The sequence below is a fragment of the Sorex araneus genome, chromosome 1 (genome assembly GCF_027595985.1).
Source record: "Sorex araneus isolate mSorAra2 chromosome 1, mSorAra2.pri, whole genome shotgun sequence".
Classification (NCBI taxonomy): domain Eukaryota; kingdom Metazoa; phylum Chordata; class Mammalia; order Eulipotyphla; family Soricidae; genus Sorex; species Sorex araneus.
The window spans coordinates 100,369,902-100,396,176 of record NC_073302.1 but is presented as its reverse complement, the minus strand read 5'-3'; the positions used below and the strand labels follow the sequence as shown (position 1 = coordinate 100,396,176).

At 54.3% G+C, this 26,275-nt stretch overlaps 1 protein-coding gene across 3 annotated transcripts in view; it reads right to left on the bottom strand.

Annotated features, from left to right (window-relative positions):
- ADCY2 (adenylate cyclase 2) overlaps nt 1-26,275 on the bottom strand; it is a 318,735-nt gene that overhangs the window by 92,140 nt on the left and 200,320 nt on the right. For all 3 annotated transcript variants that reach the window (XR_008627337.1, XM_055122120.1, XM_055122115.1), the window contains exons 5-7: nt 4,496-4,644; nt 3,283-3,394; nt 1,321-1,448 (exon numbers count right to left, since the gene is read on the bottom strand). Coding sequence is in view for 2 of the 3 variants with exons in the window: in XM_055122120.1 (XP_054978095.1) it covers nt 1,321-1,448; nt 3,283-3,394; nt 4,496-4,644 (389 nt within the window). In the remaining variant the exon portion in view is untranslated. The remainder of the gene's footprint in view (nt 1-1,320; nt 1,449-3,282; nt 3,395-4,495; nt 4,645-26,275) is intronic.

The following is a 26,275-nucleotide window of genomic DNA, read 5'->3' as shown; positions in this document are numbered from 1 at the left end:
CACATGGCTTCCCCGGTACATTTCACCAAAATTTCAAGAAGAATTTAGGCCTATTCTTCTCAGTCTTCTAAAATGCTGAGAAATAAAAAACATGCTTTCCAGACATTTTAGGAGGTTAACATTATCCTGCTACCAAATCCAGATAAGAATACCACAAAAAGAAATAGAGAACATTATCTCTAATGACCAAAGATGTGAAATAGTCTGAAAAATTATTAGAAATTGAAATAAAAAATGTACCTAAAGGATCATGCCTCATGACCAAGTGGGGTTTATTTCCAGGATGCAAAGGTGGTTCAATCTATGTGACTCAGCTCATGTAATGTTATTGGAAAGGTGAATGATAATATCGTACAATATCAAAAGATGCTGAGAAAGCAGTTGATTTTGCAGTCATGACAAGAACTCTCAATAAAGTCAGGGTATGAGGAAGAAATCGCAATATAATAAGAGTAATATAAACCCAGAATGAGTTTCCTAGTCAATGGTAAAAAAGTCAAAGGCTCTTCTTTAAAATGAACAAAATGAGAAAGTTGTCTATTCTCACCACTTGGACTTGGTTTAGTTTAAGTGTTCTAGGAAGAGCACGAAGACAAAGACAGAAGTGAGAGGAATGAAGATGAAGTCAGAGGAGCTAGATTTATAGATTATTTATGATCATGTATGATCATACATGACCCTAACGACTCCACCAAAAGGCCGTTGGAAATTATAAATGCATACCACCGAGTGGATTTTATAAAACCAATATACAAACTCTATCGAATTCCTATATGCAAATAACAAAGAGAGTGACTCCGATTTTAATAAGATATAAAAATGATTAATAAACAAAAACAATAAAAATAAATCAGTGAATACAGAGGAGGGGATAAAAGGTGGGGTTCAAGGAAGGATGGTGAGCCTTATGCTTCTCAAAAATAAACATTTAAAAAGAAATGAAATAAATAAATTACTTTTGAATCCAACATCATTTCCCAAATGTCTAATTCAGTTTTGCTGTAATCTATGGCTAGTAGTAGAAGACATATCTGGTCTTTGTGCATTTCCATTTCCATTTATGTCTGTTATTTTTGGGCCCCACCTCGCTGTACTCAGGGGTTACTTACTCCCGGCTCTGTGCTCACGGATCACTCCTGGACGGCTCTGGGACCATGTGGAGTGCCAGGGATTGAACCCGGGTCTGCTGTGCGAAAGGCAAGTGCCTGACTTGCTGTCCTACTGTTCTGGATGTTGCACAGGTTGGTAGAAGGATAAAGAGAACCATGAAGTGATGACTGAAAACAAACAGCTAAAAAGATCTCGTGCATGGATACTCACTTAATGGCTTCACACATGTCCAAGCCCATCTTGACACAGTTCTTGGCGTGGTTGGGGAGAGAGATGGGGAGCCCCGACACGCAGTAGTAGCAGTCTCCCAGGATCTTTATTCTCATGCACTCATTCTCCTACAAGAGGAAGCACAGAGCCCTGGTTGAGTAAGAACTGAAGTCACGATGTAGACAGGCTGAAACGCATCAGCCACAGACTCTTCTGGCCGAGTCTTCACGCACAGGGGTTTTGTGGGAGGAAAAACGAGAAGCAGTTGACGTCTGCGCCGGGACTCAGTGAAAAAGAACCATTCCCCATTCCCGCTTGCCGAAGCAGGAAGAGTAAGTTAGGGGAATGAAGGGAAAGCAAAGAGAAGGTTCTAGAGCATTTTCCAAAGTGGACAATACTGACCCCCACCCAAGGTGCTGAGATGATGTGGGGGGAGTAGCAATAGCCTTGGGTGCAATCGGGGGTCACCCTCTTGTTTGCTTAAACTAGGTAAATTTTCAGAGAGGGACTAAACGATTTATTATTTTCTGATAAGGAGGCTCTAGGCCAAATGGGTTTGGGATCCTCTGATGAATGACTGACACAGTGTTAGCAGAAAAGCACAAAGTCTCACTCTCTCCAGCCTGAATGTCCCCAAGTACTGATAACGACACAGAACATCCTTAAGAGCAAGGGGATCTCCCAAGCTAGGAAATGATGAGGGGACTCTAATTAAAATCTCAGCGATTTCCTTTGATGCTCACATTGCTCTTCATTATTTTAAAGCGGAAACAGGTTTTTACCTGCAGACAGGCCGCATCGGACAACCGTCTCCACCATATATTAAACCACCCCTCAGCAAGTCAGTTAAAACTTAATTCTGACCCTGGTCAGCGCTGTAAAGTAAGATTCATTATTTTCCTTAGCTGGTCTGTTTACAACGTGGGGATTCGCTGCGTTCACAGGCATCAATATCCATTTATTACTTTACAGATAAAATCTTTTATATTTATGTGTCGGCAGAAAGATCCTGTCACCAACTAAAGTGTTATTTATCACTGTTGTTGACAATTACGCCGATAGGACTGTCTAATTTGTGCAGTGCTGCAACACGGCGCCCGAGGGCCAGATTCCCTGTGCCGTTACCCCATCTCTACCCGCCCTGGGGTAGAAAGGGAAAGAAGCGGGGTGCTATTTTCCTAAGTTTTATATTATCATTACTTGATTTGGGGCCATGCCTGGCGGTGCCTAGGGCTTGCTCCTGGCTCTGTGCTCAGGGATCACTCCTGGCAGGGCCGGGACCGTACGAGCCTGGGGATACACTCCAGGCAAGCACCTTCCCCCTGGTCTCTCTCTGCCCCCCTTTAATGAGTCTCTCAACCCCCAGCGAGGAGAGTCCCGTCTCCCAGTGGGGTGGACCCAAGGCCACGGCTCTGGAGCCAGCTCTGCCCCTTGGAGGGGCTCACCAGGGCGCCTACCTCGTAGCCAACTGCAACGAAACCTGGTCTTCAAAATACAAACAATATTCCTAAGCGTCTGGTGGCGCTCAGGGTTACTCCTGTTTCGTTGGAACGACTGAAAAGATTAAGTACAAGTACTTCATGGGGAGAGACCCATGGTGGAAAACAAGTACCGCGAGGCAAACAGTGCTCCCGGGCCCCTGAGTAAGTACCCGAGGGAGAGTCACGCCACGGCTTCCGATCTGAATGTTCAGCCAGGGGCCGGGAAAGGGGAAGTGGAGAACTCACACGTCCAGGCTCGAGGCCTCAAGCCCGGGCCCCCCTGCACATGTCTCGCGTCCTTGTCTCTTGGTCTCTTCCGAGCTCTGTTCCCACAGACACACCCTCCTCTCCTCCTCTCTTGCTCACACCTTTCTAGGTGTCATTCGAGAAAAAGCCTCTTGCTTCCGCTAACGGAATCCTGCACCCTCCCGAGGGGACGCCCGGAGAGAGGGGCTGCGGACGGGAGTGGCCCGAGACTCACCTTTGCGATCTGGTCGAACTTCCCGAAGAGTTCGTTCAGCATGTGGACCAGCTCCCCCGGGGAGCAGTCGCTGGCCAGCCGCGTGAAGCCCACAATGTCCGCGTACAGGATGCTGCAGGACGGACAGGCGGACAGCTCGGCACATGCATGCTGGGAGGCAAGGAAGGAGCTTCTCCCACGGAGGGTGGAGCCCGGGCTGGGCACGTAAGGGTGACGCCACCGGCCCGGCCTGTGCCTGATTCTGTGGTTCCCGGACCACAGGGTCCCCTGAGCGTTGGGGAAGCCCTGCAGGGCCCCGGGCATGGCTGGGGGGGGGGTTCCCTGAAATCCCTGCCCTGCGCCCTCCACCCTCACCCCGGTGGCGGGACATTGCCAGGAGTGGACGGACTGTCCTCGGAGACCCGACAGGAAAACAAAACTTCTCACTTTACGTTTATACTTTCATGGGAAGATGCAATCCCCCTAAATAGAGGCAGGCTATGGGAACACGTTGTCAAGCATCCCCAGGTACAATTTTATTTTATTTATTTTTATTTATTTATTTATTGTTTTTTTTGGGTCACACCCGGCGATGCACAGGGGTCACTCCAGGCTCATGCACTAAGGAATCACCCCTGGCGGTACTCAGGGGACCATGTAGGATGCTGGGATTCGAACCCGGGTCGGCCACGTGCAAGGCAAACGCCCTCCCCGCTGTGCTATCGCTCCAGCCCCTCAGCTACAATTTTAAAATGGGAGATGAAAAAAAAAATCTCAGTCGTGTTCCTCCTCCATGTCCCCTCCCCTCCCTGAGGGCGGCCCTGGGCCCCCAGGCCCGAGTGGCCCTCAGGGCGGATGGACGTGCTCCAAGAGGCCAGGATTTGTGGTATAGTAACTCCTAAAGTAAAAGGAGCAAAATAAAAGCCAAATCCTGACGTTTCGAAGACGTCCAGAGAAAAAGTTGGAAGGACCTTCCAGCCCCCGCCTCCCCGCCACGGTCCTTCTGTGGCTGACCGCTGGCCATGGAAGCCGTGTCCGGCAGGAAGTCTCAATGCGACAGGGAAAGGGGGCCCTATTTTCTGCTTTCTCTGGGAGGGCCCCCAAGCCACAGGGGGTGAAGAGGGAGATGCTCTACGGGCAGCGGCCTGACTGTTAAAAGGGAGACGGAACGCGATATCCCCCCACCCAGGGGGCCTGTGCTCCCCGCCGCCCCCCCCCCCCCGAGCAAGCCTACCTCACGTTGGTGTGCCGCTTGACGTAGAGGTTGTGGAAGTTGTTGGTGTTCTCCATCTGGCCGGCCTTGGGGCCCTGCAGCCGCTGGATGATCTCAGCCTTCATCTCCATGGCTATGTGGGCCGGGAGCAGCGACAGCAGCAGCCGCTCCTGGGCAGGGCAGAGCAGAGGCCCCGAGGTCACGCGCAGTCACCTCGGGACGCACCGCAGACTCCAGCGGGGATCAGGGGGGAGGGGGCCAGCCAGCGAGAGCCCAGCTCCAGGGGGCCGGGGGGAGAGGTGAGCTTCGAGACGCGGTGACCGACTCGGTCCCCTTCCAGGCCTCATGACGCAACTCGGAGAGGGAAGAAGGACAGAGGGTGTCCCTGTGCACCTGCACACACCCCCGGATCTGGGAGACAGGATGTGACAGAAACCGGGGCCATTCCAAGGCAGGCGCATTCTTGCCTGTGTGTTCCTTCGTGCGGTGACACGAAGGCTTTGTGAATTCCTGGAAAGTTGGATCCATACTCCGTGTTTCCTGCACCGGAGAGGCGAGTATTTTCCAATATTCCGACCTCTCCGGTGAGCACTGCCTTGCCTTTTACCCAATAATCTTTAGTGATTCCGGCCCCTACATTCTCACTCTGTGGGCTGCAGCTGAATGAACTTTGGCATGTGTTTCCTAATGTTTCACTATCAGTAAATACCTGCTTAGTACATCGAACCTGGGGTAGCAGAAACATTTCCTGGGCAGAAAAGATGTCACAAATGGAAGAAGCTGAAGCTCCCTCTATGGCCTATCATGAAAATGGACTCGAGGCCGCAGCCCCCGTCATGTGCCGTCTGTAAGAAACTACTGGAAGAACACGAAGAAAAGGCAGCATGAGCTTTTCTTGGTTTTTGATCTCTAAATTCTGAAATTCAGTAAGCAGAGGACGCACAGTATTACAGTTTTAATAAGTACTTATGTCCGAGGGATACTTTTCTATTCTTTTCAAGGAAAATAGGCAATTACTTTTTTCCGGGAAAAGTAGCACACACAAAAAATTGTTGAACATTTATATTCATCAGGAACCCTATGGGGTGTTGGGGATCGAAAATGGGTTGGCCACATGCAAGGCAAGCGCCTTCCCACTGGACCACCATTCGAGTCCCTTTCTTTGTATTTCATTATGATTCTTGCCCCCACCCCAGTGAGTTAAGTGACGATACAGAAGGGGCTAAGGGGAGGCTGTGTCCCCCCCATGCTCGCTGGGCTAGGGGACCATCTCCAGGACCCAACGCCAGGGTACATCGTCTTGGTGGCACTGGGAAATTTCCACAAGACAGCAGGCTGTGTGGGTCAGGCTAGGTGAGCATCTTGAGGGGAGTCACCACAGCTGCCCCCCACCTGCTCAGGGCTGGCAGAGCCACAGGGGGCAGGCACGTGCCTGTGGAGGAGCTGGGGAGAGAGTGGGGGGCGTTTCCCCAGGAGCTGGCGTGACTGAGTGTTGCTCACGCACTCCTGACTGACCCACCTCCTGGCCCCTTCAGAGAGCACTGTCGCCGCGGTCCAGGGGCAGGTCCTGGGGAGCCCCAGGGGCACACGGGGAGGACCACAGAGCATTCCTCACGGCACTCGTCACGGGTGCGGCTGGAAGGCTGGGCTGGCGTCTGGGGCCTCACCCCCCAAGGATGTGGGTGACCGAGAAAGAACCAGGGAGCCCTCAGGACGTGCTGTAGCTACGGCGTCCCAGGAGCTCATGGGAACCGACGGAATGAAAATGACATTTGCCTCTGAGCCATCCCATCACCAGCTTCTGCACCAGAGGCTGGAAGAAGCAGTCGGGGACCCAGCCTGGAGCTAACACGACTCTGGCTCAAAAACAAAGACTCTCGTTAAACCTGACTGGTCATTAAACTCTGAGGCGGGAACTTCAACTCATCCAGATTTTGCCAGATTTGTGACCGAGAAGATTTTAAAGATTTAAAGATTTTAAAACATAATCATGGGGCTGGAGCAATAGCACAGCGAATAGGGTGTTTGCCTTGCATGTGGCTGATCCGGGTTCGATTCTCAGCATTCCATAGGTTCCCCTGAACACCACCAGGGGTAATTCCTGAGTGCAGAGCCAGGAGTAACCCCTGTGCATCGCCGGGTGTGACACAAAAAGCAAAAACAAATAAATAAATAAAGATAAAACATAATCATTGTCTAATCACATCTCCACCACGAGCTGGAGTGACAAGGAAGAGCATTTTGAACCAAGATTGTTTTTCCCAGAGAGCCCTGCATTAACACACGGCAAGCCATCCACCCCTTCAGCAAATAACCACAAAGGAAATGCCACTTCCTGTAACCGTGTCCAGGAACTGAGAAATAGCAGACTGGCTCCCCTCCCTCTGACCTCAACTCACTCCGATTCTCTTGAGTGGAGTTTCAGAATATCTCTCACTGTTCTCAATAAAATCTAGTAGTATTCCCTCTGCTCCAGAAAAAAAAAAAAAGATTCTAAGAAATCGTGGGCTTGTTTACTGAGAGTACATTCAGGTACTTAATTTTTTTTTCTTTCTGGGTCACACCCAGCAATGCTCAGGGGTTACTCCTGGCTCTGCACTCAGGAATTACTCCTGGTGGTGCTCGGGGGACCATATGGGATGATGGGAATCGAACCCGGGTGGGCCGAGTGCAAGGTAAACGCCCTCCCCACTGTGCCATCACTCTAGCCCCTTAATTTAATTTTTAAATGAATCACCTCTTTTTAGGCATATCTTCCCGTTGTCCACAGTTCTGCATTCTTATACTTAGGACCATCCGGGGCCTTTGTACCACCCCCCACCCCGGAGGAGCCCGTGTTCTCTCTGGAATGCGGATCTCTCTTCCTCTCTCCTCATATTTCTCTAAACTTCCTTCAAAAAATATTACTCTTCTTCACAAAATTTGCTCATTTGGCATAATATAGTGTTACCCTTGATATTAAAAAAAAAACCAACAGTTATTAGTCAAGTAACCAGAGTATTTCATCCATCCTCCTCCAGTGCAGTCTCTGGAGCGGGCGGGTGGCTGCCTTTGTGCTGCTTCTGTTCCCACCTAACAAAATTCTTGGATGCTCTTTTATTGACCTATTTTATTAGTTATGATTTATTTCCCAAACGGAGTGGCCATGAGATACACAGTTACAAAACGGTTGCAATTATTTCCCATTCAACCGTTCGCCTGTTGGCATTCTTGGACCGTCTGCTGGCCCTGAAGATTGCGTCCCTCCTACCGTCGATCCAAACAGCTGCATCAAGTTGGGTCACACACTTCTGACCCAAGGACATTCTAACTCCATGTCATCATCAACTCCATGTCAGTGTCACCGTGCACTTTTTCTCATCCAGATCACAGGAAACACTGCTTTGTTTCCTGTGATCACAAGATGCCACTACTTGGGATGGATAATGTGAATTTATCTCCCCCTTCCGTATGTGTGGGAGTTTAACTTATTAAAAAGGTTGGAATTTATTTCTTTTCTTTCTTTCATTCATTCTTATTCAGGTACCATGACCTATAATAATACTAATGATTATTTCATACATACGAAGTTCCAACACCAGGGCCACCCCAGAGGATTTGTTTCTTTATTTACGTTGGACTTCTAAGTGAGCCAAAAGGGAAAAGTAGGTATTACAGTTAAACACGTTGTCTTGGGTCAGGGACAGTGCAGCTCTTGCTTTGCCCATGGTCAGCCCCGTTCAATTTCTGTCACCGCATATGGTCCCCTGAGCCCAGTGCCAGGAATAAGCCGGAGCATCACTAGATGTGGCTCCAAAACAAAAATTTAAAAACTAAAACCTGTTGTCCTGAGTTTATGCCGACCTCTAGGATTGCCAGGCGGAGAAGGCTGGTGGGTTTTTATGAACAGTTGAAACCCAGGCAACAAACTACCTCGGTAAACCAATCTTTCTTTTTTAAAAACGTTAAAGAATTTGTTCCAACTTAGATGGAAGAAAGCCCTTGGGAGCAGTCCACTGGCCAAATGAAAAACCCCAGGCTTTCCCAAGCACGCCCCACAGTGCGCTCTGAGGACAGAGGACCCTCTGTGCTTCGGGGTCTGCTCTAAGGACAGAGGACACTCTGTGCTTCGGGGTCTGCGTGTGGCTCCTTGGTGACCACGGTACTGGGCAATGGGGGGGTGAACCTCAAAAAGAAGCTGGTCGTCAAAGCAAACTGGCATCTGTCCTTCTCCCCTTCAAGATGGCTCTTCCCGAAAGGAGAAGCTTGGTGTTAGAGCACGCGTGATCCACGATCCATTCCAATACTCTCCAAGATATGACAAGGTTGATATTTCCATTAACATTTCAGCCTTTCAAGAATATGACCACGTAACTGGCCAAATGATCTGAAAGCAACATATAAACCTATGTGATTCAGACACTGGATATAGCCTCGCTATATTATTTCCAAGAACATTAGAGAAATTCCTGAAGGGGACTTTTGGAAAATCAAGCTGCGTCATTAAAGCTTGATTAACGCAGACCGAGGCTGCCTCTTTGTCTTGTTAGAAGATCCTGTCCAGCTACAGAGAATTGGGCTAATTCTGGCATGCTGAATGGTTATCTGATGAAAACGCCGGCCTTCGCTTGAGGGTTCCATCTCAAAACATCCTTTTATTAAACCTCTCATTGTTATTCATTAGCAATAAATTTTCCCTGGAACTTGTTCTTAGTAATTGTGCCCTGCAGAAGAGCTACAGTTTGTAAATTTCAAGTGTTATTGATCAAAGTTCAGGACATTCTGAGCTGAAAGTGTTTCTAAGATAATGGAACAAAAACAGATATTATAAATGTGTATTTTTATGCTGTGGTTGAGATTACCCTGGTTGATAGGAAAACTCAATTAAAGCAAAGACAACTTGTACTTAAATTCCGGGGTGAGATACAGCCATATATATTATACCCTATCGCTTCAAAAGACTGGGCAAACCAACAAACATTTTAATCTGTTTAACTATTCAAAAGGGAAATGTTCTTTTCAGCGGAATTTAAAATGTTTTCTCATTTCTATGTAGTTCTCATTCTAAAGGAAATTCAGTCACCCAATGAAGCCAAATCAAGTTGACAAACAGAAGAAATAGTATCGCAAACCTCTGTCTTCCCAGAAAAGTCTCTCCTGGAATGAACAGACACCAACAGCAACTCCTCCACCCGTGGGACACGTGATGACCGGGAGACACAGGACACTCTCCGGCACTGGGCGGAAACACTCTAGACCCCTGCAGGAATCTCTCTCACTTTGGAGTCAAACAATCCGAGACACACAGGAAGACAAACACACAACTTCTCAAACCCATCGCACTACGGAGACAACCCTAAGTCTGTGAGGGACGCGGGAAGGGACAGATCTCGGGTCCTGAGCAACTCGGCCCTGAAGGACCAACTCTGGGCAAATCTTGCGGAGCAGCGAGAGGAAGAAGGGCCTGGAGCTCGCGTGCCCTTGGATGGCGGGATCACGCCTGTTTCTTGCAGTTGCTACAGTCTGAGAACAGGGAGCACCAAATGCAGAGCCAACGGCACTGACACAGGCCCGGCCCACCGGATCCAGCAGACAGTGGCCCCCAGGCCCTCACTGAGAGTGTCCCTGCTCGCTGCTGAGGCCACTTTCCAATCCCCGCTGCCCGCCCCCTGACCTCCTGAGAGCTACCCGCTGTGGCTGCCTGTCCCCAGCTGGTCAACAGCTGCCCACAGACTGCCCGGTGCCCCCGATTCTCCTGCTCAGATTCATGCTCCAGGTCCTGGGGCTGGTCCTCAGCCACGGCATTGCTTCAGGGACATGCCGGGCCCCGGGCAGCATCTGCCAAGGACACACAGGGGAGCGTCCAGTCCTGCTGGGGTCACTCAGGGGCCTCACCTCGAAGTGCTGGACGCCGGGGGCCCCGACAGCCCCTGCCCGTCTGCGTGGGCAGCGCCTCTGTCATTCCCTCCCACTCCCTGCCCTCCTGGTGTGCACCGGCTCCTTCTCTCTGCCCAGGGCCAGCGGGGGAGCGCGGAAGATCCCCCCAGGTGGGCAGCTGGAAAGAGAGCCAGCTGGAGTCATCGGGGGGCGTGGAAGCTGTGGTGGGACACGGGGGTGTCTCTTCTGGCCGTGCTCTCCGGGCTCCGTGCCCGGGACCCCTTGCAGGCCGTGAGTGGACACCACACTACGCTGTCTCGGTACGCGCCAGCTGTCCCGTGTGTCCATCTCCGGGCAGTGACTAACATTCTTCGTGGACGTCCCCGCCCCCTTTTCTCAGCGGTGCTTGCTTCGGGGGTGGGTTTGATCTGGGTGCCGTGCTCACGCCCGGGGGTGGGGGGGTCCCGCAGTCAGCTGGGGGCTCACCCACCTTTCCATCGTGGTGCTCCCAGGAATCACACCCTGAGCTCACACACTCCCGGCTCCCGCGAGGCCAGACACGGCAGAGCTGCCAGAACGTGCTCGGTGCATGTAGGGGCACTGGGGACCGAACTGCCAACCGCAGGCTGGCCAGCAAGGCAGGCGCCACCTCTGTTCAAGCAGTGCTGGGGCCTCATCTGATCAGGGTCTGTCCTCCTCCCCCTGCAGGGAGAGACTTGGGTGCTGGTGGCGAGGTGTCGCCAGCTTGCCCTCTGCTTCTCCGGCTCTCCCGTGGCGGGGGGGGGAAGGGGGTGCAGAGCCCGGAGGCAGCACAAGGCGTGAATGAGCAACTCAGGAGCACAGCCCTGCCAGGGCGGGAAGGGGCACGCCTGCTGCCAGGACCCCGCAGCCGAGACCGGTCTGGGGAGGCAGGTCAGGGCTAACGAGAAGCTGCCCCGTTACTTCACAGAGACCATATTCATTGGTTCCTCTGAGCAACGACGTCGGCGCAGGCATCCGCCTGAGAATCCTCGGCCTCAGCCAACGCAAACATCCGTCCGGCAGTCAGTAGACCTGAGGAGCAGGGAACCGACGTGTGGAAAGCGAGCGTCTGGTAGAACGTGGAATCCCAAGCCGCGTGTTTTGGAGGGGACGCGTGTGATGTCCCCTCACCAGCTCCGGGGCCCCTGCCGGCTGCACTCGGGGCTGGCGGGGCCGAGGAACGCCTCCTGCTTCCCACAGTCTGCCAGCCCGAGAGTTCGGAAGCAAGGACTCGCTCTTCTTCTCCGAGGATCCCGGTGCTCTCTGGCTGTGAGTCCATCGGCCCCGGGGCGAGGGTGCGAGGGCGCCGGAGCTCACTCACAGGCCTCCCCGCTGGTCACTGGGCCTTGCTGTCTGCTGAAGGCTCTGAGCCGGGAGCTGTCCCCACAGCCAGGCTGGGCCCACGGCCTCCGAGAGCCACGGCCCTGCATGGACACTGCTTCCTGCCGTGCTGACGGAGGAGCGAGAAACAGGGACACTGAGGCAACGCCCGAGGCCAGCCGTGAGGAGGCCCTGATGATGTCCCTGGGGCGAGGGGCTGGCTGGCCCCAGAGTTACGTCATTTCTCCACTGCACCCGGAGCCTCGGGTCTCTCTCCCTCCCGCCCCGGTTTAAGGCCAGTCTCTGGTCTCTGGGGTGCGACCTGGCCCTGCTCTCCCAGAGCCCAGCCCCCCCCACACACACACAGAGGGTCCCCAGGGAGGGGAGGGGCTCTTTGAAGGACAGGAGAGAGCTGCTTCTCTCCTGCTGTCCCTCTATGGGGCTGGGCCTGGGATTAGCTCTTCGAAACGCCTTAGAAGCAAACCAAAGAGACCAAGCAGCTGCCACCAGAGCCACGAGTCCCGTCAACTGATTTAAAATGGTCCAGACAGAAACCCAGATGAATCTGTCAAGAAAGATATTTTGGGTTTTGGTCTTGGATGCTTTTTGTTGATTTTGAGATATAGGAAAGCGAAACCAAGGCCAGGACCAGAGAGGTTACTTTTAGCCAATCCTTGCCAAAGGCGAGGGGGAAATGAATACAGTGGTGTATGCATGTGCTTTTCATGACTCTCTCTTAAGTGCTCCAGTGGGTCTGGGTTGGGGAGGTTCCGTTCTGCTTCATGATCTGCTGGAGTGCTTGTGTGAGAGCCGGCAGGAGCATCCACCCCTCGCGAGCCCAAACGAGACGTTCTCTGCGAGCACACAGCGGGCAGGCGGGTCTGAGAGGCCACCCGAGGGCCCCAGGCTTCTCGCTCACCCAGATTCCCACAGGACTCGCGCACGGCCACGCTGGCCCCAGTCACCCCCACACTTGGAAAGCAAGACCTGCCACTCTATCCCCAGACGGGGCGCGGCTGGAGGCTTCCCTTCCTGGTGCTGCCCTGGAGCTGACCACGGCAGGGGTGGACAGATCACACGATAGGGCCAGCCCCGGCTCCCAGAGAGCTCCTCGCCCGCTCTCCCCCTCTCCCTCTCTCTCCCCCCTCCCTTTCCCTTTCCCTCTCTCACTAGCTCTTGTTCTCTCCCTCTCCCTTCCTCACTTGCTCGCTCTCTCCCTCTCTCTCTCCCTCCCTCGATCTCTCTTCCTCTCTCTCTCCCTTTCCCTCTCTTCCTCTCTCTCTCCCTCTCTCCCTCTCTCTCTCCCTCTCCCTTTCTCTCTCCCCCTCTCCCTTTCCCGCTCTCCCTCTCACTAGCTCTTGTTCTCTCACTCTCCCTTCCTTGCTCTCTCTCCCTTTCTCTCTCCTCCTCTCCCTCGCTCTCTCTCCCTCTCCCTTTCTCTCTCCCCCTCTCCCCCTCTCCCTTTCCCTCTCTCCCTCTCTCTCTCCCTCTCCCTTTCTCTCTCACCCTCTCCCCCTTTCCCTTTCCCTCTCTCCCTCTCCCTTTCTCTCTCCCCCTCTCCCTCTCCCTTTCCCTCTCTCTAGCTCTTGTTCTCTCCCTCTCCCTTTCTCTCTCCCCTTCTCTCCCTCGCTCTCTCTCCTTCTCACTAGCTCTTGTTCTCTCCCTCTCCCTTCCTCACTCTCTCTCCCTCTCTCCCTCAATCTCTCTCCCTCTCTGTCTCTCCCTCTCCCTTTCTCTCACTCTCTTTCTCGCTCTTGCTCTCTCTCCCTTTCTTTCTCCCTCTGTCTCTCTCTCTCTTGTTCTCCCTCCCACTCTCTCACTCGCTCTCACAAACTCTGCCTTTTCCTCTCCCTCTCCCTCTCTCTGTCTCTCTTATTCCCTTTCCCTCTGCCTCTCGCTCTTTCCCTTTCCCTCTCTCTCTTGCATGCTCTCTCTCCCTCTCCCTCCCCTTCTATCCCTCTTTCTCTCCTCTCTCTCTTGCTCTTCCCCCCAGTGCACTCTTTCTCTCTTGCTTTCCTCCCCCCCTCTTTTGTGCTCTCTCTCTCTCTCCCCCTCCCGCTGCTGGGGAGTCCCCAGTCCCACTGGCTGCTACCCCCCCAGCACCTCCCTGGGCCCCTCCGCAGCCGCCCTGTGACCCGACTGCCCGGGCGCCCTGCCTGGCCCACCCCTGAGGCAAGGAGCAGAGCCCGGCTGGGAGCAGGGAGCTCCCGGGCCCAGAGGGCCAGCCAGTGCCCGGGTGGCAGGATGGGGCGGGCCGCGCCTGGCACATCTCTCTGCGGCTTCAGCCTCAGTCCTGCCACCACCCTCACTGCCCGCTCACGTGGCCAGTCCCACGGGCTCCCTCTGACAGTGCTCGTGACTTGGGGTGTGGGAAGGGTGGGCAGAGACAACACATCTTACTTGCAGAGCTCCGGCAATCCCGAATAATAAGTGTTTACCGCACTCCCTCAATGGTGGGTAATTACGGCTGTTTGGGGGTGACTCTCAGGATCGGAGTCAGAGAGGGGCCAAATTTAGATGACTCTTGGCTCTCTGGGGAGCGCGTCCCGCCCACGCCTGCCGACGCTTCTGAAAAGGCAACGGCGAAGCTCCCGACAAGAACAGAAACACAACAAAGGGGTGGGCTGGGGCTGCCAGCTCCCTCACCATTCTCTGGGCCATCTCTCCAGGTCGGCAAAGCCCAGGAAATTCTGGCTAAATTCTCGAGTGAGCCCGGAGACAGGGAGGTGCGGGCGGCCTCTGCAGCCGAGCAGGGATGTGCGTCCACTCACTGCCTCGCAGACAGGCGCGCAGAGGCCCACTGGGAGACTGTCCGACTCGGTTAGAGGGCGTCCGTGTCACCGGGAGTGATGCTGGGAGCGGGACACACCGCCGTGCTCCCTGGGGCCGCGGGCAGAGCCTGGGGGACGATGCTCCGGGAAGTAGGATGGGAAGTGGACAACCAACACCACGTGCTGCAGACACAGTTCACTCCCTGAGCCCCCTCAGGGAGGAGCAATGCAGAGCCCGGGACTCAGAGGAGCAATGCAGGGCCCGGGACTCAGAGGAGCAATGCAGGGCCCGGGACTCAGAGGGGCAATGCAGGGCCTGGGACTCAGAGGAGCAATGCAGGGCCTAGACTCAGAGGAGCAATGCAGGGCCTAGACTCAGAGGAGCAATGCAGGGCCCGGGACTCAGAGGAGCAATGCAGGGCCCGGGACTCAGGGGAGCAATGCAGGGCCCGGGACTCAGAGGAGCAATGCAGGGCCCGGGACTCAGAGGAGCAATGCAGGGCCCGGGACTCAAAGGAGCAATGCAGGGCCTAGACTCAGAGGAGCAATGCATGCCACTGCCCACCACTCTCTGTCCACGCTGGCCTGGACGCCCCCACAGCCCCCTTTCCTGGACCCCTGGGTGGCTGCTGGGTTGGGGGTGGAGTGCACGAGGCTGCTGTGACCTGCGTCTGGGGGGCTCAGCGGGGCCCACGCCATGTCATGGTCACCCACCAGGACGCGTCAGAGGGGCTTTAGGGAACAGGCTGGACAAGCCCCAGGCCGGGCTCTGTGTCTGGTCTCAGACACTCCTGCTCTTAGACTCCGTGAGCAATGCAGGACACACTCTGGGCTCTCAGGAGCAAGCAGTGGGCGGGCCGGGCCCTGGGCTACAGCACAAGGGCCAGTTTCAGGAAAGTTCTCTTGGAAATGCCCCGACAAGGCACGGGGCAGAGCCTGGGCAGTGCCATTCAGAGATTCGGGGAGGGGGCACGGGGACAGTGTCCATCCAAGGACTGACCCTCCTGACGGCCCGAGTGGGAAGGGCCACGTAGGAGGGACTCGTCTCGCTGCCCTTTGAGCTCAGGCACTGGGGTTCACAGCCCGCAACCCCTGGGCACGGGGAATTGTGGGTTCAAGCCCAGGTCCCAGGGGCAGGTGTCCATGGGAGCGGCCGTCTCGCTGTCCGTCGGAGTGAGGGTTAGTGACGCCGCTAACTGTCAACCAGAGGGTCCAAGCTCCAAGTGAGCCAGTGACAGCAAGGGGGGCTCCAGGGGACCCCGGCGGTCAGAGCCTCACGCCCCACCCTCTCCGGAGGGGCTAGCCTTGGCCCCCGCCCCACCCCACCCCACCCCCAGCACTTTCCTAGGGCTCCGGGCTTATTTTTAGATAAGGCAGAAAAAAAAAAAGTCACCTCGGGTTTAGCTGCAAACAAAAGTATCTCATTTCCCCGCTCCCCACTAATCCCCCGGCAGTCAGAATTCAGAACACATGTTGCTTGATTTACGGTGGCAGCCAGTAATTTGTGTGAGAAAGACTTAATTTAGAAGAATGCACACGTCATTTTTTTCATAACCAGGGAAGAGTGACAATTAGCTGGATTCATACGCTGTCACGGGAGTCTCTGCCACGCCACGGTGAACAATGCAGAGATCTGAAGGCAGCTCTGGAGGACGAGAGCCGTTCCTCGGTTCTGTAATTAATACTAAACATAAACCTCCTCCATTTCCCTCTCGAATATCTCGTCTGCTCAGGCATCACCGTCTAGGAGAAGTAGGGAAACCAAGGAACAGGCTCGCTTTGTACCAAGTTTTCCTCCCAGCTTCACCCTTTGGGAGATTGCCAGGGAACGGAGGCGTAAAATATCCAGAATAACCAACAACAGCAAATGCTTCCATTTTTTCCCCTCCCATTTTCACCTACATCTTAATATGGTGTGATTTGTACAGAAGATCCTTGCAGAAATCAGACGACTCCAAATGCCATGTCCCACACGGACACTAGTGAGTGACACTTGGGTAACGATGAGCTCGGAGGAGGTGGAGGAACCTTCAAAGTTCTCTTAAGAAAAGGGATGTAAAATACACGTGATACCAACTTCAGCAGACATTCTCTAATGGCTACTTTGCGATGTTTTGAAATATCAAACCCTTTCATTCGGTACCTGTAGCTGTCGCAAGTCAGTTATGCTGCAATAAAACCCAAACAATGAGGACCCCCTGTGTTAACGAGAATCCCAAATCTCTTTGTAAGTTTTCTTTCTGGGTTCTCAGTCTATGCAAATGATTTGAAAATTGTATAATTAGAATCACATAAGGAACGAATTTCATCAGAAAGAACTACCCACAGATCAAAACTGAGAGAAATTATGATATGGGATAAACAGAGTGGAATTTAGAACATACACATTCTTTTCAAATAAAACTGAGAAATCCTTGTTTAAAGACATTGTTTAGTTAGATAACAACCCAATAGCCCAGTCTTCAACAAAGCTGTTTGGTCCGTGCATATTTGGTCATAAAAGTGATCTACCGGCTCAAATAGTCTCCGATATTTGTACATAATAGACACCCATCATCACTGAAAGAATGAATGATGCTATTTTGGCTCTAGTTTCATCCCTTCTACTCAGGTTTCTGCAGCTCTGGGAACTGGATTAACATGGACCCAATACTAAGAAGCAGAATATGAGGTAGCTGAGACCCACCGTCTTTAATAAAGATATATATTTTTCAAGAAGAGAAGAAAGAGAGAGGGTAAAGGAAGAAAGGAAGGAAGAGAAAGAGAGAAAGAATGAAAGGAGAGAGAAAGGGAGGAAGGAAGGAAGGAAGGAAGGAAGGAAGGAAGGAAGGAAGGAAGGAAGGAAGGAAGGAAGGAAGGAAGGAAGACCTACATGGGTGCATGTACGTAGGCTTACATGGGTGCTGTGTACATAGAGCCATATGGGTGCCATGTACATAGGTCTACATGGGTGGCGTGTACATAGGCCTACATGGGTACTGTGTACGTAGGTCTACATGGGTCCATGTCTGTAGATCCACATGGGTGCCGTGTACGTAGGCCTACAAACTGCCGACCAACAACACAGGCAGGAGACCCAAACCACAGCAGCCCAACTGACAAATGTGGCTGTCGGGGCAGGCTGGGGGTTGGGGGCGGGGACACGGTGGCGGGACAAGGACCCCGGCGGAAGCATCTGTGCTGGACACTGTACGCCTGGCGCTCGCTATGACTAACTTTGTAGATCACGGTGTCTTAGACAAACAGACACAAAACCAGGCCGGACAGCACCACAGCTGTGGGGAGAGGCAGCCCCCAGGGTGCGGCCAGCTGCCTGCCGGGGTGGACAGGCAGAGGGGGGAGGGGGCTGGGCAGTCTCGGCCGCCCTGTCCACCCTCCGTCTTCCCAGAGGGGAGGGGCTGCCGGTAAGTCTGTGCTTCCGAACACGGATGCGATTCTGGGCGTCTGCTCCGGGGGGGACCCTAGCCTGGTGGCCTCGGGAGTCGCAGTCTGATCAGAGGAAGCTGCTGACCCCACGATTCCTGCAGCCCCCTCCCGACTCCCCCACCGGGCTCCCGGGTGCTGGAGTGAGCACCCCTCGGGGCGGGGCCGTGGGTGTGCCGTCCTGGTGTGATGCTGCTTCCTTCTGTGGCAGAAGCAACACAGGCCGCGTGAGGGCCCCTCTGAGTGCCAGACACAGGGGCTGGGTGCAGGGGGCCGCGCCCTGACCCCGTGTCAGCTCTCACACCTGGCCTCGGCGCCCGCTCTGCTCTAGAATGTTCTCTGTGGCTGACAGTCGGGAGAACACGATCCGCTCAGATCTCCTGCTTGAAGGGACCTCCACGGCCCACGGGCGGTTTCCGGTAACCATGGCAGAGAGCTAAAAACATCAGCAAACTTCAAAAGGAGTTGCATAATTTTTTTTTTTTTGGTCAAAATATTAGGAATCTAAATTCTAAACTTTCCTTCCGTGACAAACAATCTGTACTATTTTTTCACAGACATATCACTGGTTTACATAATTGTGGAGCATTAGGGTTTCTTTGGCTTCGCACTTCTCTGTGCACCTGGTAGTCGCCTCTCACGGCCAAAGTTCTAGCGGCGTCTCAGTGGCAGGAGCCCTCAACCCACTCCCCTCTGCCCTGACACCTTCCCCTGCTAACCAAGAGTCTTCTTTGACCCGAGGACTTAGTTTTGTTGTTTATTTCAAATAAAAGCGTAATATTATGCTAAGGAGCATTTTAAATATATACAGTTATCTTTCAGAGTAGAATTTTCATTTTAACTGAGAATTGTACATATTCTGTGCACATGTATGTACATATACATATATGTGTGCGTGTATATAAAAACACGTATACCTGTACCTATGTCTAGAGCCAGGGACTGAACTGCAGCGTGGATCACATACATAAACCACACGCCCTCCCAGTAAGCAGTTCCCTGCCCTGGAACCCATCTCCTCCGAGATACACGGTCTCTCTGGAGAATACAGACTCACGGAAGGACCATTTGAAAAGGGTGACTGGGAAATTGCTTCTTGGGATTTCTTGCCAGGTCAATATAAAATTCAAATATTTGGGTATTTATGTACTTTAGACACACAATTTTAAAATTCAGCTTCAATCTCCAAAATGAGATTCAGTGTGTCTTATGCCCATTTGCTAAGATATTTAAAAATGCAGTGCCTTCTGGCTGGTCTGCAAGAAGGACTGACGTTGGGGAAAGACGGGGAGCTGACAGCAAATGGCTCCGGGAGTGCGTGGCCGGGACGGAACTCGGGTCTCCGAGAGTCCCGCTCAGCCCGGAGCCCTGCGGTGGCCTCCCCCGGCCAGAGCCTCCTGGCCCGCCGGACACGACTGAAACACAGACCCGGAGAGGCTGCACGGCAAAACGTCGAACCCAGTTTCCTCAACCTTCCTCGATCCACCACAGTGCTCCCCGGAAGGTTATGTAAAAGGGCTCTGGTCTATATTTAAAGTGTTAAAAAGCCCATCACTTAAAGCACTATCTTTAGGGCGTCTGTCCTTAACCTGAATTGGTGTTGTATTGTGTACGCCCAATATCAGCATGTATTTTGTGAGTGGAAAAAGCACATCCGTGCCTGTGTGCAGTTAAACTGTGTCCTCGGCCACAGGCACGGCCCCGTCTCGGCGGCCGTGAGAGGTTCCACAGGAACAGAGTGGGCAGGCGGGGCCGTCCGGGCCGAGGGTGCTCACGGGCCCAGGCTGGGGCACCTGGACTGGGGGTCCGGGGGAGCGTGAGGCCGACCCCCGTCTGCTCCTCAGGGCCTCCCTCCCTGCTTCTCCGCTGTGTTGACGCAGCTTTATTTTTATCTTCTTCTGATCTGGGGCCGCACCCGGCCATGCTCAGAGCTGACTCCTAGCTCTGTGCTCAGGGATCACTCCCGGATAGTGCTCGGGGACCCTTGCGAACCAGGGTCGGCTGCCTGCGGGGCCACATGCCCTGGCTGCGGCACTGCCCGCCCGCCGGGCCCTGGTCCACCTGACGTGCCAAGCAGGGAAGATCATGGCGAAACGCGGTGTCACGCTGCGTCGTGGTGCTTTGGCACAGGGCTGAAGCAGCAGCCCTGGGCTGGCGCAGGAGGAAGGCGGGGCTCCCAGGCAGGGCGGGGCCTGGCCCCTGGGCAGGGCGGGGCTCCCAGGCAGGGCGGGGCCTGGCCCCTGGGCAGGGCGGGGCTCCCAGGCAGGGCGGGGCTTCCGGGCAGGGCGGGGCTCCTGGGCAGGGCGGGGACTGGCCCCCTGGGCAGGGCGGGGCCAGGCCCCCTAGGCAGGGCGGGGCCCCCGGGCAGGGCGGGGCTCCCGGGCAGGGCGGGGCCTGGCCCCCTGAGCAGGGTGGGCTTCTGCGGGGCTTGGCCAGAGCGGCAGGCTGCTGGCCGGCCTCATCCAAACCTCCGGGCCCGGCTCTCCCCTCACTCCGTCTGTTTCTCGCGGAACGTGGCCTCTCCACCTTCTCGGGGGGCAAAGCTGATGCCCCTCCCCGCACCCCCTGCTGCCACGCTCACAACGGCCCCTTCCGCGCCCTCCCCGGGCACGGCCTTCCCAGTCTGCTCCCAGCGCCTGGAGCTGTCGCTGGGGGTCTCCAGCGACACCCGTCGAGGCCAGACTTTCCTCAGCAGCACCAGAGGTGGGGCCCAGCCCCCGTGTCTGCCGTGAGCTCTGAGTCTGATCCCGGGCACCCCCGCGGGCAGCTGCTCCACCCAGGCTGTTCCCAGCCGCGCTGGGGGCCGTGGTGACGCCGTAGGTGGGCACAGGCTGCCTGCGGGGGCCACGGCACTAGAGGCGGCCAGTGGCAGCCCAGACCATGAGAAGTGGAGGTGGTGGAGGGGAGGAGGCGGAGGTGTGTGTGTGTGTGTGTGTGTGTGTGTGTGTGTGTGTGTGTGTGTGTGTGTGAGAGAGAGAGAGAGAGAGAGAGAGAGAGAGAGAGAGACAGACAGACAGACAGACAGACAGACAGACAGACAGACAGACAGACAGAGAAAGACACATACACACAGACAGAGTGAAACAGAGAAACAGAAAGAGACAAGAGAGATAGAGAAAGCGATAAAGAGAGAAAGAGACAGAGAGAGACACAGACACATACACAGAGACAGACAGAGAGATACACAGAGACAAACACAAACACAGACAGAGAGTGAGAGTGAGAGAGACAAAGAGAGACACATACAGAGAGAGAAAGGGAGAAAGAGATACAGAGACAGAAAAAAGAGACAGACAGAAAGACACAGAGACACACCAGAGACACACACACACACAGACGAACACACAAAGACACACACAGAGATGAGAGAGAAAAAGAGAGAAAGAGAGAGAGAGGGAGAGAGGTGACAAGCGGCCACCAGGGCCAAGGGAGAAAGGACCAGCCTGGCTGCCCCCTGGGCACGGAGGCGCCCTCAGTGCTGGATGGGAGAAGCTAAACGTTCTGACGACCGTGCACGGTTCTCCTGGATTGATTTAGTCAAGGATCAAAGTGATGTCCTAAGTACCTCTTGGTGTGCTTGTTCTTCTTGATTTCCCCCGTGGGAAAGCCGTCTCATCAGAGAACTGGCACAGGGCAGCCCAGAATGTTCCAGAGTGACGTCCCTTCGGGAGCCGGGGGCAGGAGGGCGTCTCCCTGCATGCGGCTGACCAGGTTCAGCCCTGGCATGTCACAGGGACCCCGGGTCCCATCAAGAGTCGCCCCTAAGCACAGGGAGGGGGGGCGCACATGGACGAGCTTGGGGATGGCTGTGCCCCCAAATGGGGTCTCGGGGCTGAGGAGGGCCCCTACGCTCAGGTACTGCCATTGATGAGGCAGAGGATGCTGTCAGGAAGAGCAGAGATTCAGGGCAGGGTTCAGGTGCAAAGGCAACACGTGTCCAGCAAGGGGGAAGACAAGGTTTCCACAGGGAGAAAGAGACGGGATGAGCAGATTTCAAAAGGGCTACGAAGCTACACGACAGCCCGAGCACTCACGGCGAGCCGGGTTCCAGGCCTAGCTCGGGTTTTCAGTCTGGGCCAGGTTCCGAGTGTGGCCCGGGCATGGAGTCTGGCCTCAGCAGAAGAGTCTTCCTGCTGAGCTCTGCTGACGCCCCCGCCCCGCTCCCACCTGACTAGCCCGACTCCGTCCAAACGCACAGCCTGAGGTAACGGGGCAACAAGTGCCCTTTGCCAGCGGGACAAGATCCCTGGATGACACACGCACAGGGAAGGGCCCGGGTGCTCTCGGCCGCCCCTCCCCCAGGGATAATCGGACACTGTTTGGGGGAGGGGAAGGCAGCTGCTCCGGAGAACTGCACAGAACACGACACATGCTCCCAGCCGAGCTGGGAACCCTTGGACCTCACAGGGGGGTCCTGTGGGAGAGCCCGCCCCCAACTCAGAGGGTCTCTCTGGGAATCCCACCTTCTAGAGTGCACCCAAAGCCGGGCAGACGGAAACACACTAACACCTCCCGGACACGTTTCAGAAATGCACAAGGCAAGCAAGCCACACTACTGCTTTGCACACTGTCCACAACAGGCGTTTCCACATCGCAAGGTCCGGTGCCACTTGGCAGTGTGTCGACAAGTCCCAGGTCACTTTTTCATTTGTGTGTGACGGGGCTCCGGAGGCTCATCCCCAGTCACCACGACCTTCGGCGTGGCTCTTCCAAAGCTCAGGCTACCTGGGCACCTGGGTCCAGTCTCAGGACCCTCCCTGTATTCATCTCTTCACACCTGATTTTCTCAGACATTTATGTCCAGCCCAGCCCAGGCTGCACTCAGGCCTTCGCTTGCTTTCCCGACGCATTTCAGGTTTCCAACCCCCTCGGGCCAACGCACAGCTCAGCTCCTAGTGGACACTGGAAAGCGCACTGCTCACAAACGCAGCCCCGGTTTATCCCGAGTGATAGTAAGAAGCCGAAAGGTGTGAAACCTCATGTTTCTTGGGAGAAAAAAACCACAGGTTAATATCTGACACTCATAAAATCTGTGGAAACGACAGGCCGCAGCTGCAGAGGACAGAAGCTTGAGCTGGAATCAATTCACAGGTGGGTTCTGCTGGCGTCAGAGTTCCGAGTGGTGATGGCCGACACCGACTCTAGCATCCAGACTCCTCCCTCTGATCGAACCCTGACTGGCTGGGAGAGCACTGCGCTCCTCACAGCTCCCTATTCAATCTTCACCAAACTTTGCAAACTGAGGTGACAAGTTGACTTCTGTGGAGTCACTGTAAATGGCGCTGGCATTTGCCACCACAGAAAAACAAACCAAAACAGAAACATCCTGCTGTGCCCTCCTGCTTCGACTGGGACAGGCCTTTGCCGTGGGCTCCAGGAAAGGCTCTTCTTGAACTGTTCAAGAAACCACAGAGAAATGGGCATTCTTGTCAGGAGAATTGAGAACTGATCAGGGTGGATTTTTTTGATTTTTTTTTTTGCCAGAGGACAAAAATCTGAGACCAGAAAAAAATGACATATCGTCAAGATAGTTTAGACTTGCTGTGAGGGAAACTGGAGATTTATGGGCGTAGGGGGTTGCGGAGGAAGATGGTAAGGGATTGTGTGCCTGCCTAGGGCGGGCCGGCCCGGGCAAAACCAGCTGTACCCGGAACCCTTTGTTCTACACTAACTGCCTCAGCCTAACTGCAAGTTAGCATGTGCAAACCCACTAGCTTGCTTGCTTCTGCACCCAAAGGCAGATAGCAGTGGACCCTTTGTTCCTCTGAGAGCAGCCAGGGGGACCAGGACTCTTGCTGTGCGAATTAATCCCTTTGTCTCCCACCCCTGTGACTCTGTATTCATCACTAATCTCGATTCATTCACTGATTCATTCTATCTCTCTCTCCCCATAAAAACCCATCTTCTTTCCCCCTTAAGGGCACCTTCTAGGTTTCTACCGGAATTTGGGAATTTGACTGGAGCGATAGCACAGAGGTCAGGCGTTTGCACGTGGCCCAACAGGGTTCAATTCCTCCGTCCCTCTCAGAGAGCCCAGCAAGCTGCCAAGAGTATCACACCCGCACGGCAGAGCCTGTAGGCTCCCTGTGGCGTATTCGATATGCCAAAAACAGTAACAACAAGTCTCACAACGGAGACGTTACTGGTGCCCGCTCAAGCAAATCGATGAGCACCGGGAGGTCAGTGCTACAGTGCTACAGGACCGGAACTGACATACCTCAAACTATGATTGTCTGATCCCAACAAACACACTCATTCTTTTTAATGTCTCCGGGATTTGAAGGCTAGTGAGGTGATTATTATGCACCCTGTGAGGACACTGTGGCAATCTGAGCAAAGAGAGACGCTCGCCTCACACACGGGGCAACCCAGACTCCAGCACTGGCCCGGAGGCCCCGAATCTCCAGGTCACACCGGGTAATGGGGATTGTCCTGGATAAAGGCAAGGGAGAGGGAAGGAAGCACTCGAAACCCCAATCTGTAGGATTCCCTTAAAACAAGAACAACACAAAAGAGATTAGCAGAGCGACAGGGGTGTGACACAGCCGTGACCTCCCCTGCTGGCTTCCGGGGACTGACAGGATTGGTTCCAAGGTGCAGTTGCATGGCAAGATGAACCAAGTTGTTCTTTTTTATTTTTATTTTAATTTATTTTATTTTTGCTTTTTTGGGTCACACCCGGCGATGCACAGGGGTTCCTCCTGGCTCTGCACTCAGGAATAACTCCTGGCGGTACTCAGGGGACCATATGGGATGCTGGGAATCGAACCCAGGTTGGCCCCATCCAAGGCAAACGCCCTACCCGCTGTGCTATCGCTCCAGCCCCAAACCATGTTCTTTTTTTCCTTTTTTTTCTTTTGCTTTTTGGGTCACACCCAGTGATGCACAGGGGTTAACTCCTGGCTCTACACTCAGGAATTACCCCTGGTGGTGCTCAGGGGACCATATGGGATGCTGGGAATCGAACCCAGGTTGGCCCCGTGCAAGGCAAACGCCCTCCTCGCTGTGCTATCGCTCCAACCCCAACTCATGTTATTCTTAATCCTTCTTCTGTTTCTTTTTCCTTTGTGTCTTACATTTTCATTCTGAGGAGAATCTTCAGAGCTTTGGGCACACAGCTCCCTGCAAAACGGGGTGGGTAGGGCTGGGGAGGGGTGCTGGTTGGGGAGGGGAGGATGTGACGATAGACGTGCTCGCAAAGGGAGACCCGGGGAGGATGTGACGATAGACGTGCTCGCAAAGGGAGACCCAGGCCCCAGCATCACGCTCCCCCATGGGTAGGAGCGAGTCACAAAAAATAGATCCGTGACATCAGTGCCGTCGTGTCCCAGCATGCCACAGGCTTTGCCCCCGTCACGAGCACAGCAGGGTCCACCTCCGGGAACGAGTGCCCAAGCCCAGGGCAGGCGGTGCTGGATGCAGACGCCCCCCCCTCCGCCTGAGCGCGTGAGCAGTTACGCAGAAAACAGGAAGTCGGGCTGTGAACAGAGCCCCCCAAGCCTAGCCCGACCCCCTCCAAAATCATGTTCCATGTTGTTTCCAGGCTGAGGGTGCCTGCACACTCATGGGTGGCCTGAGGAAGGACAGAGCTCAGGCTCTGAGCTGTGATTGGAGCTCAGGCTCCAACCCACAGAGTCCGCACCACCGAAACCCCGAGACCCAGGTTTTGACAACCCAACTCGAACAGGTGCCTGTCCAGGGGCGGGCTGACGGTGGGAGTGCTGGATGACGGGGACCCTGGGAACACTGGTGGAGGGAAGATGCCCCTGGTGGTGGGACTGGTGCTCGGACACGGTGTGTCTGAACCCCAACTACGAATGACTTTGTAAGTCACAGTGCTCTAAGAGAATAAAATGTTCAAAACAGAGATTGCGGGCACGTATTTTCTGTTTATACTTGGCAGTGCTTGAGAGCTGGGTACTCCTTCAGCAAGGGAGAGAGACTTCTCAGTCAGTACCTACCACCAGCCTCTCGCCGTTTCCTTCCCTCACTCCCTTGTTTTATAAATGGATCATGATTGTGATGCATACCACTACTTAGTGGCAAAGGGAAGGGATGTGCCCAGAGCTGCAATCAGAGAATGACTGAAAACCCTTCCCCTTTACTGTCCTATCGATCCTTTTATATCAGATAAATGTGTGTGTGTGTCTTCTGGAAGCCTCCGCAAGTTAAAAAATGATTTTTTTCAGAAGAGGTGGATGTGTCGGGATCTTGTTATGAACAGACCTGCAATTTATTTACTAGGAGAGGCGGGCGTTAGGTGGGCTGCACTCCTCACACTGTCCTGCTCCTCTCTGGCCCCACCGGAGGCTTCAGAGATGAATCCTCTGATGACGGGGTTGGAATAAAGACACACCCCACATCGGCACAGGCTCGGACCAAGTGCTGGAGACGCCACCCAAGCAAGGAC